Source organism: Clarias gariepinus, chromosome 24 (assembly GCF_024256425.1).
Source record: "Clarias gariepinus isolate MV-2021 ecotype Netherlands chromosome 24, CGAR_prim_01v2, whole genome shotgun sequence".
Lineage (NCBI taxonomy): Eukaryota > Metazoa > Chordata > Actinopteri > Siluriformes > Clariidae > Clarias > Clarias gariepinus.
This window is the reverse complement of record NC_071123.1, coordinates 17275648-17287378: the sequence shown is the minus strand read 5'-3', so window position 1 is coordinate 17287378 and position 11731 is coordinate 17275648. Positions and strand designations below refer to the sequence as shown.

At 37.3% G+C, this 11731-nt stretch overlaps 1 protein-coding gene and 1 long non-coding RNA gene across 2 annotated transcripts; both read left to right on the top strand.

The window, feature by feature from the left end:
* The first annotated feature begins 787 nt into the window (after positions 1 to 787).
* On the top strand, positions 788 to 2472 carry btg4 (B-cell translocation gene 4). The gene is made up of 4 exons (XM_053485791.1): positions 788 to 1076; positions 1157 to 1294; positions 1460 to 1709; positions 2073 to 2472. Exons 1-4 carry the CDS (start codon positions 904 to 906, stop codon positions 2271 to 2273), a joined length of 762 nt encoding a protein of 253 aa, XP_053341766.1. The 5' UTR covers positions 788 to 903; the 3' UTR covers positions 2274 to 2472.
* A 637-nt stretch (positions 2473 to 3109) lies between these two features.
* Positions 3110 to 9468, top strand: LOC128511794 (uncharacterized). The gene is made up of 2 exons (XR_008356210.1): positions 3110 to 3725; positions 8854 to 9468. It is a non-coding gene; the product is annotated as an uncharacterized LOC128511794 (long non-coding RNA).
* Positions 9469 to 11731: the final 2263 nt, after the last annotated feature.

The window sequence follows — 11731 nt, the reverse complement described above, 5'->3', positions numbered from 1 at the left end:
CTAACCTGCATATCTTTGGACTGTGGAAGGAGACCGGAAAAACCCACACGGGAAGAACATGCAACCTCCATGCACACAGACAGGATTCAAGCCTGGCCAGGAATCGAACCCAGACCCTAGAGGTGCAAGGTGACAGTGCTAACCACTACGCCACCATGCTGCCTTGACCTGAAGGTAATCTTTGTGGTATTGTAAAGAGGAAGATGAGGAACTCCTTACCCAACAATACAGTTGAGCTAAAGGCTGTTATCGAAACAGCCTGTTCTTCATTAACGCCTCAGCAGTGCCAAAGGTTGACGACCTCCATTCCATGCCACATTGATGCAGTAATTTGTGCCAATGGAGCACTGAAAAAGCATTTAGTGCATAAATTAACCTATGGTTTCAGAATTTCTATATCGTAAATCATTTTACTTGAGATTAGAAAACATTCTAATATATTGAGATACTAGATTTTTGATTTTCATGAGCTGTAAGCCTTAATACTCGGATTGAAATATTTCACTTTACATGTAGTTAATCCAGAAAATATAGGCATTTCACAATATGCTTTAAATTCAACATTTCAACCAAAATGACTTTTGTGTTAACAGACAGAGTCAAATATATGCACAAGCCCTGAAAACCTGTAATGCCACCTAGTGGTCACCATCAGCAAGAACACATGATAGTCAATTGGAATAGTCAATTCCCTAATATGAAACACCTGTTAAGACATCTAATTGGGCACTAATGTGACCTTTAAAAAGCATCAATTCCTCCCATCTTGCTGTGATTGAAATTCTCAGTAAGTGCTTGCCTTTTTTTGTTTTTAACAGCAGCAATTTGGGTGCTCGTTTGGCTTGGTTTTAGAACAATTTTAATTAAGAATTTTAACTCAAAAGAGACTTGTGTCTAAAGAAAATGAAGGAGGAGATTGCTGCAACAGTTTTCTTTATAGCAAGACTGGCAAAGAAACATGGCAAGCTGGATCGCTCATTCCGGGAGAGGTTTGCGGTGACTCTTACGTCTGTCCTTTTTGAGACCTATAAAAGTCACTGGTACCCAGAGAAGCCATGCAAAGGACAGGCTTTCCGGTGAGGGCCTTGTGGTGTAAGAGCATGAAAGGGGGGAAATCATTGCTGACACTGATTTATGCAATGAGTTTGCTTTTCAGGTGTCTGAGGATGAACAAGGCCCAGCCGAGGGACCCTATAATCGAGTGTGCTTGCAAACAGAGTGACATTGACTATGAAGACCTGGGTTTGCCTAAAGAGATCACCATTTGGGTAGACCCTGGAGAGGTGTCATGCCGGTAAAGATCTTAAGATGCTATCTTTTACTATTTCCAGTAGTATGGCTTCTAGCAGATTGATTTGATTGAAGTTAATTGCACAAATGTATGCTGGTAATGTTGGTCCAGAAAATTCTGGCATTAAGTATTGGCACACCTGAATTGGCAGTTGTTAATCTTTTGCAGGTATGGTGAGAAAAACACACCATTTTGTGTGACCCTTTTGGAGGGGCAAAAAGGAGACAGTGAGTTCTCGCGCAGAATTAACAATGCTGTGGAGCGAGCGTCTTCAGACTACCACTCGGGTACCTCTTCAGATGAAGAAAGCTCCAACAGTAGCATGAGCAGTAGTAGCATGAGCAGTAGCAGCAGTGCACGTTCTGCTCCAGAGCCCAAGTGCATTCCCACTGTGTCCAATCCCAACAGTGTTTATCAGGTATTTTATAAAACAAGTTCCCAACTTTGGTGTTTCCTTCATTGTCTTGGGTGTGTTGCACACGAGTTCCATTATGTGGTTGCAGAAACTGTGTCTTGAGGTTGATGGTATTCATTAACCCAGGGGTCCCTAATCTTAGTGTGGCTGAAGATTTTTCATTCCAACCAAGGGCCTTCATTTTAGTTAGCCTCCCAATTGGAAAGTGACTCCAGGTTATTAAAGCCTGCTTGTGGAGAAGTTATTACCCCATTGGATCTTGAGCAGTCAAGCCAACCCTTTAAAGTTATAAGTTACCATTCCATGTATGTGGTCCTGAATTTGGTTTATTCTTGTCAATAACTCATTTTTTTATTTCTTTTGCAGTTCAGTGAATTTGGCCCACCACCATCCATGCAGACCTGGTCTGCTTATCCCAAAAGGAAGCCCTATGCTGGTGAAGGCTACCAGCAGCATGCAAATGGTCAATACCCTACACACAATGGCTTCAAAAACTACAGACCATCTTATGCCTTCTCTGGTCCGCGGGTAGACAAATACCATTGGGTTAGCAAGATGCGCTCTTAAGAACTGGGCTTGTGTGCAGTTCTAGTGTCTTGCTGTTTTGAGTTGTGCAGCCTTGATGGCTGATTTAAATGTTAATACTTGAAAGTAATTATTTATGGGAATTTAATGCTAATTGCCATTAATGGCAGGTTTTAAATTCTGTTTTAATAAATTATGTTGTGCACTAAGTCGAGAAAATAAAATCTTATTTTTAATCCTGGCTTTTGTCTGACTATGAAATTGTACTAACTTGCACTAGATGGCAGCATGAGCCTTGTCTACAATCCTCCCTCAGAATGGGTGTTGCAACCAGACAATTTATCAGACTCATGTCTTAATATGGTCTTGGGTGTAGAAAGCAGCTTAATAAATTGCATGCAAAGGATAAACGTTTACTTCTGAGTGTGCATACTGCGAAACCGTCTTGCACATTTAAAGGCGGAGTACTTGCATTTCTTCCACTAGGGATTAGAAGAGTTAAGGTGGCTTTAAATAACCACTGCTATGGCTCAACCCATGGGTGTTTTTGTACAAAGCTGAACAGTGCCTTGAGTGAGTACTGCATTTGGATCTATTGAACACAAAAGTACTCTACACAACCTCTTTCCAAAATTACTTGGCTGTTCCTGTCCTGCTCAAGAAACCTATATAAAATCAACCCATACCATGGTTTAAGAAAAGCTGTGCACTTAGTAAGCTGGCATGAAAATTCAATGTAATGAAATTGTTTATGCCCCACCCCCAAGCAAAAAATATTGTTGTGGACAGAAAAGAGACAAGTACTTGTCCTTCTAAGGACGGGTTTGTTTTTAGCTCAAGCTGAAGGCGTTACTTTGTGCTGGAGCACCTTTTGGTTTGACGACTTTAACTTTGCTAACCTCTTACCTGGCAGAAATGTAGTTGTATTTCCTGAATGTCAGTGTTGTGCTTTAGTAGTTACTTGTTTTCTACAAGGTGGCTGAAAGTATGCATTAAAAATGGGTGAAAGTCCATATTTCTAATACGTTTACTGAAACAAATTGTACATGTACTTTACATAAGAAAATGAAATCAAGTCTTTATATTTCAACATGGGCACCAGTAGCGTCAACCAATTTCCTCAAATGGGCAGGATTGGAATGCAGGAAGTTGTTTAGGATAATGTTCAACCTCCTGAAGCCATGCCTCCAAGTCCTCAAGTGTGTCCTTCAGCATTTTCCTAAGATGTTGGCAGGGACAATGCAGACCTCATGAAAGCTTTGCACATCTTGTACAGGTTGCAGGAAGCTTAGAGCATGAACTTGGGCATGGGCATACACCCAGAATGGGGTGCCAATCTATTGCAGGATGCAAACAAACACACCAACACACAATATGACAATTTGGAAATACCAATTAGCCTAATCTACGTACATGACTTTGGATTGTGGAGAACACTGGAAGACCCTAAGGAGACCTAACCATCACGGGGAAAACACATGCACACCAGAGGTGGTTAGTAATGAGTTACATTTACTCCTTACATTTACTTTTTGGACAAAAAAAAAAAATCTATAAGTAGTTTTGATGCAGCATACTTTTTACTTTTACTTGAGTAGATTTACGAAGAAGAAACGCTACTCTTACTTCGCTACATTTGGCTAGACTCAACTCGTTACTTTTCTAACCATTTATTTTACACATTAGATATTCTTTCTTTTTTATATTTGCCAGAGGAATGCAGCCGGTGGATCTACTGTACCACATGACTCTGTTATGTTGTGAAAAAAGTAAGATTAGGAAATTTGTATGTCTTGTTCCTTAATTTGCAATTTTGTAAAGATTATTATTATTATTATTATTATTATTATTATTATTTCATTATATGTACTTTTTATCATTTTGTCTGGCTGCTTACATAATTTCTAAAATAAATTTATCGGACATTACAATGAAACCGTTACTCAGTACTTGAGTAGTCTTTTCAACGAAAATACTTTTCTACTCTTACTTGAGTAATATTTTGGATGACTAATTTTTACTTCTACTTGATTAGTATAGCTACTCTTACTTGAGTACAATTTTTGGATACTTAACCCATCCATAATGTACACAGACCCGAAGGCAAGAGTTGCCTCTTCAACCCAGGAGGTGCAAGACTACAGTATTAACCACTATGCCACCATGCTGCCGTGTAATTGTAAGTTTCCAGAAAACAAGGAAAAATTTCCAGCATTTTCCAAAAGTATTGGAAAGATTTTAATTAAATATTGGCTCTGCATGTACTTTTTGCAACTTACAATATAAAAAAACATTGATTGTGATTATTCCAATGCTTTTTGGAAAGATATCCAAATCTTTATAAATTTTAAAACTGGTATAAATTTAATTGATGCATGTTGTGTTTAACTGGTTTAATTAATGTGTGCCAGTGATGTGAAATGCCACTATGAGATCAAACGAATTGTTGGAAAAACATATCCGCAGCAGTCTGAGGTGAGGGCGCGTAAAATACCGGAACTGAGAGTGTTATGTGGTCAAATCAAAATGTTGAGTAAAAATTATGTTATGAACGGTTATGTGCCAGATGTAATAATCTACTTTAAACATGGGAGTGTATTTGGCTGACAACAAAAGAAGAACAACTTAGCACAAACAAGGTGTAAAATACTCAACCTTACAACCTTTAACCTTTTACGGGTACTAACGCTATTGTGCTGTATAATTTAACACCTTGGTAAGTTCCACTAATCAGAATGGTCTACTGTAGCTCTAAACCCTGTTTTCATCCATCTGCTGTCAATTTGAAACAATGTGGCATCTTAAATGAATGTTATTATTTTTGTAAAAAAAACAAAAAACAAAAACACTTTAAAAATTCGTTTAAAAGTAAAAAAAAAAAGCAGATTTTATTTAAACCATTTGTGTTCATTTGGGCTCTAAAAGTGGACGAATGAATGAAGGCCTATAGCATATATACATGTATACATATATCTATGTATACTCTTTTTTTTTGTAAATAAAGAAAATAAAGGTATTTACTCACAAGACAAAACGAATTGGCCTACACACAAAAATAAAATTGTCGAGATCAAAATATAGTCTGCAAAATTACAAGTAGTTTACAAATCTCTTAAATGAAATCTATTATGTATTCACAGAAAGTCAGGGCACCATTTTCATTCTCCATGAGTTTAAGCTGCAAAGTGGAAAAACAAAATAGATGCTCCCATGTTTGTTTACTGGGCCTGAGTAATTAAGCTCAATACAGCTGGATTCATTTGAGAACCTTTTAGTTTAGCATTTACACACACACACACACACACACACACACACACACAGAGTCAAATTAGTATTTATGAAAATGCTGTGATTTCCAGAAAACATTCTCAATCTGGTGGCATGGTGGCTTAGTGGTTGGCACTGTCACTTCATGCCTCCAAGATTGAGGATTCAAGGTGGTTTCCTCCAGTTTCCTCCCACAGTCTAAAGGCATGTGTTGTAGGCTGACTGATGTTACCCAATACCTAGTAGTGCTTGATTACCCACTGTGTATCATGCCTTGTCCATGCACACAGACCCGAAGGCGGAACATGATCCCACGATCCTTGATGTCTGATGCCACAGTGCTGACCTCAATAATTGGTAGTGTGGGGTAAAAAAAAAAGGGGTCAAGTATGTTTTCATTTTTTAGACGCTGTAGCACTTTCCTTGCAATGTAAACTTCGTTACTGTGTAAAGTCGTTACTGTGTGTGCATTTGTGAAATCTTGCTTCCGATAGTGCTGGAAGAAAAAAAAAAGGGGGGAATTTTATCTACTAAAGAAAATACAAGCTTATTAATAAATTTCAAGTGAGTTTATTTGCCTAATTTAAATGTTACATAAAAATATCCCACATGAGGAATTCAGGAACAAATCACAGTGTATGTCATAATATACGCATGTAATAATAGCTGATCTAGTTTATATAAAAAAAAAGAGAGAGAATACACGAAACTATTATAGAGTTCTCACTTCCTTTCTGGACTTTTGTAAGACATTTTCAGTGATGATTGAGCTGCTACACTATGAGAGACTGGTTATTGCACAATACTCTAATATTTCCTCCCCATACTTTGAAAATGTGTCACCTTCTACATCTGTCCTTCGCGTTTCATACATGTATTTACCCTGACTGCTGGTATGTTCTATTCTTCTCCTGGGCCCCTGAAATCTGACTCAACAGATGTGCATGGCTATGGCTATAGACCGCCCCATAGTAAAAAAAAAAAACTTCACAGTGGAAAAAGACTATTCTTAACAATTATGGCATCAATTATAAAATGAGAGAGGGTTCTTTCAAGATTTTATCTCAGATTTACACTCTTAAGGCAAATAACATTGTTGCGCCTAGGCTTCCCTAACTAAAGCAACCTCGGATCATAACACTACCTCCGGAAGCTTGTTCAGTGGCCTCCATGCATGATGGATCTTCACTTCCCCTTCTTACCCTGAGGCCCCAACGCTCTGGAATAGAGCCAATCTGGGCTCATTTAACCACATGACCATTTTTCATTGCTCAACAGTCCAATATTCATTCTCTCTAGCAAACTGGGCTTTAAAAAAACAAAAAAACAAAAAAAAATTCTTTAACAAGTCTTATGGCCACACAGCTGTTTAGTACCAATCTTGTAAGTTCTCATCTCATTGTGCAGTGATACAGGCCAGGAATGTGATACTTTTGAAACAGAAGAAACGGCGTACATCTCTTAACACGGTTGTTGTAGAAGCTAAACATATACTGACAAGTTTAAATGCCTTGTGTATTTTTAGTTACACACAAATCTAATGAAACTTTTATAAAGCATAATAGTTTCATATTAATGATATTAGTTGAATTATTTTTAAAGCCCAGTTTGCTAGAGAGAATGAATATTGGACTGTTGAGCAATGAAAAATGGTCATGTGGTTGAATCGTCATGTGGTTAAATGAGCCCAGATTGGCTCTATTCCAGAGCGTTGGGGCCTCAGGGTAAGAAGGGGAAGTGAAGATCCATCATGCATGGAGGCCACTGAACAAGCTCCCAGAGGTAGTGTTATGATCTGAGGTTCCTTTAGTTAGGGAAGCCTAGGCACAACAATGTTATGTGCCTTAAGAGTGTAAATCTGAGATAAAATCTTCAAAGAACCCTCTCTCATTTTATAATTGATGCAGTAACTGTTAAGAATAGTCTTTTTCCACTGTGAAGTTTTTTTTTTACTATGGGGCGGTCTATAGCCATAGCCATGCACATCTGTTGAGTCAGATTTCAGGGGCCCAGGAGAAGAATAGAACATACCAGCAGTCAGGGTAAATAAATGTATGAAAAGCAAAGAACAGATGCAGAAGGTGACACATTTGTGTGTTAGATGGCAGGCACTTCAGCTATAACAGTTGAAACTCATAGTGCCTGTCCCAATTCAAAGGAAATGGCCATGTTTTTTTTTTTTTTTTTTTTTTTAGCCGGGGTCATCACATTTATCATGAGTTAGCTGGAGCTTGGAGAAAGTTTATAAGTGTGATTGCCCTTGTGTAATAGGGGTCCCACTCTGGTTATCTGTTTCCTTTTCCCCTGTATCCTGTATCTAGTACTGTATTACTCAGAGGAACAGCCTGTGGTTGGGTGTGGTACAGGCAGTGTCAGGCTCTAGGTTACATTCTTCTCATGGCTGGAATGCGCCTGTCCTATGTAAAAGCTCATGTTTCCTATTTAAGCGTCAATGGCACAAAAAACACTAACGTATGGAGCACCATGAACAGAATGCCATGTGTTTGCCCTTGAGACCCCTCCTTCAGCTCTTAGCTTGTCCTTCAAAAGTTAGGTGCTCTATTAAAATGTTCTGCCTGTCATTCACCACAAAGCATATTAAACAGTCAGAAAGGATACATAGTGCAAATATAAATATTGTGTTTAAGTTCAATTTTGGAGCACTGACTATACTTTTCCCCTTAAGGAAATGCAGCACTTTTATATAGATTTTAAATACAACTGACATGTATTAATAATTTTCTTTTTAAACAAGATATGATAGAAAAACTAGTTTATGCTTTTATCACCTCTAGGTTGGACTATTGTAATGCCTTACTATTTATTATTACTAAAACTACAGCTGCGGCAGAGCTTTTTCTTACAAAATTATGGAATAGTCTTCCAAATAATGTTCGAGACTCAGACACAATCTCAGTGTTTAAGTCCAGGCTAAAAACCTATTTATTTAATCAAGCATCTTTATACATAGATTAGCCTTAGGTAAAGGAGCAGATCTGGGGGACTCATGGACGTAGAGTATTATGGTGAACTGGTATGTTTGGATGCTGTCTTCCTCACTCTCATTGATCACTCAGGTTTGTTGACGGTGAGGTGATTGGTTGCTTTACATCTCAGGAAGCCCTCATGTTTGTGTTTCCCTCTGGCTCTCCCTTTTAGTTATGCTGTTATAGTTAGTCCTGCCGGAGTCTCTGCTTGCACTCTGCACTATATATACACATTCACCTTATACATTATGTGACTGCGACCATACCTAACTGTTATCTCTCCTCTTTTGCTCTCCCCTCTTCTGTTTTTTCTCCCCCTCTCTCTCTCCCCCTATCTCCCCTTCTGTTTCTTCCCTTTCTCTGTCAAGCTACACATGTCGTTCCTGAGCTGCCAGTGATCCAGACTCCCTCTGCCCTCAGGACCTATCTGACCCATCTTGGTACCCCGTTTCTAGTTGGAGATCTCGTCACATGGATGCCCTGTGTGTTTCTCTGGGATGCGTCTGGTGTCTGGGGACGGTTTCACTCTACCATAAAGACAGTTCTGGCCTCAACTGGTGTTGACAGCTGTTTCTCTGAGGACTTGACTTGGCTGTGGTTGCTCAATAGTTCAAGATTGCAATTGTCTCCAATAACTACCTGGACTCCATATTTACATCAATTAACATCAACTATTATAGCTGAACTGGCTGCCATCTAACACACTGTATAAATGCAGATCAATTTCTTCTCTCTGTTCACCTAAATGAGGATGGGTTCCCTGTTGAGTCTGGTTCCTCTCAAGGTTTCTTCCTATTACCATCTCGGAGTTTTTCCTTGCCACTGTCGCCCTCGGCTTGCTCACCAGGGACGATCTGATAATTTTGATTCATACACACTTACATTCCATACAGACTTAAATAATAATTTTGATTGTGTTAAGCTGCATTGCTACAATGACAATTGTTAAAAGCAATATACAAATAAAATTTTATTAAATTGAATATGCACATTTGGTAGAGTTTTTTGCAGTGTGCAATGTTGTGGAGGAGATACCTTTGGGAGTCGTCTTTTTGTATATGATGAAAAACATATTACAATAAGAATATGATGGAAACAGCATTTGAGCTTATGTTTATGATAATTTTTTTTTTACTACAAAATGAACATATTACTGTATTACACTTAGTGGCAAATAATAACACAGAAAATAGTCTTTAACGTAAAAGATGTGAAACCAACCTTTAGGCAACATGACTTTACAAGTTAAATTCTTTTGTCAAAAGAGTCTTTTAAGTGAACATGGGCCTGTGCATGTATCTACCACTGCGCTGCTGAATTCTCAATTCAGGCAGCAATGGATTACACTGTACACATGAAGACCAAAGGTACAGTAACACCACAGTTTTTGTACCTTCAGCCCTAGACTTAGTATGTCATGAAGCATGCCCTCTATAGTCTCCGAAACAAAAATACAGTTTTGTATTAATGAAGGTACAAACCATTGTCACTGGGGCAGTACCTTACAAGGGCACAGAACTGTACCTTAATATAGAGAAACAAATTTGTACCAATTCTGTTTGTACCATCAAGAACATTATTTGTACCATGGGCAACCAAAATGTACCTTTTGATTTATAAACTTGCTGGTACAGAGGTGTACTTTAATTAAGGGTACAAATCTTGTCTTTGAAGGTACCACCCCAGTGACAAGCCCTTTTGTACCTTAATGGTGTCTAATGTGTTTTTTTTGGAACTATGAAAAAGTAAAAAGTAATTTTCTTATTGAAGAAAAATTACAATTAATTTATTATGAGCAAATATGAATTATGTTTAAACACTGCCTTAGATGACAGTATAAAAATTCTGTAAAAATACATTTTTCTGGTTTACAATAAACAAATATTTCAACTAAATAAAACACTTCTCTCAGCTGAAAAAAACCCTTCAAAAAATACAATCATTTAAAAATGGTACAGTCTAAAAAATACAACATTCTGTCTACAATATAACTTTTTACAAATGGTTCACAGTACAATTGCAACTTTAAAATGAATTTTTACCCACTTTTCACAAAATAAAGTCGCATTTACCCAACATTCTTTTAGAGCAGAAAAATCTGGAAACCTCTTAAACAACCACAGCAACTTCTTCAAATCACTTCCTTAAATCACAGCTGTTGCTATCTCCGGCTGTAGTGGATAGTAACCGCTACATGCACAATTAGAGGTGGGTAGAGTGGACAAAAATGTACTCAAGTAAGTGTAGCTGTACTTCAAAAAAATATTACTTAAGTAAAAAGTAGTCATCCGACATATTATTTAGAAATAAGTATTCAGTGAAAAGATACTCCAGTACTAAGTAACTGTTTTATCATAATATCTGATTTATTTTTATTATTATTATTTTTTTAGAAATTATGTAAGCAGCCAGACAAAATTATGAAATAATGTACAAATTCTGACATTTCAAAATCAAAAAATAAATATATTTTTTTAATAATAATAATTAAAACGGTATTATTAATTGAAATAAATACAATTAAATAACTGAATAAAAACAAATATCTTTACAAAATAGCAAATTAAGAAACAAGAAACACAAATGTCCTAATCTCACTTTTTCACAACACAAAGCTTTTGAAACAAACACCTACTGTAGGTAACATATGTACTGTATGTATGAACAGTGTAAACTATTTCCAGCGTGAGATATACTGTATATTCAGTTTCCCTCCAAATGGCTCAGCAGATAGAAAATAACATTAGAACATGAGTACAAGAGTCTCACTTTACCATAAACACATTTTTTATCCTTTAGGTTATTTGCTAATTATATACTGTATGCTATATAATAACATTGCAACATTAAATAAAACAGCAAAACTAACTGCGACATGTTTCCGCAGGTTAGAAGTTGAGATTTAATATGCTGTAGTGTGTGTCTGTTCTGGCAGACAGAGAAGACACAGCAGTATGAAGCTGTTCAGTTGTACTGTCTGTAAGCCAAACATGCTTTGTATATGAAGCCGGGGTGTTCATCCTCTTCTGTTGTACTGTAGCATTGGAGACATATGGCTTCGTCGAGGCATTTATGTTTACCCCCTGTCTACCACGGTGGAATTTTCCTGCTATGCAGCCACATGTGGGTACATTCGGATGACTACATAATTAAAAAAAAAAAATAATAAAAATAAATCAGATATTATGATAGAACAGTTACTTAGTACTGGAGTATCTTTTCACTGAATACTTATTTCTAAATAAT

What these genes read in the sequence shown, in the direction of transcription:
- btg4 (XM_053485791.1), top strand. Translation starts at nt 904, where the DNA reads ATGAAGGAGGAGATTGCTGCAACAGTTTTCTTTATAGCAAGACTGGCA. An exon ending in TGCAAAGGACAGGCTTTCCG is followed by an intron (nt 1,077 to 1,156) that starts GTGAGGGCCTTG and finishes TTTGCTTTTCAG; the next exon opens with GTGTCTGAGGATGAACAAGG. An exon ending in CCTGGAGAGGTGTCATGCCG is followed by an intron (nt 1,295 to 1,459) that starts GTAAAGATCTTA and finishes AATCTTTTGCAG; the next exon opens with GTATGGTGAGAAAAACACAC.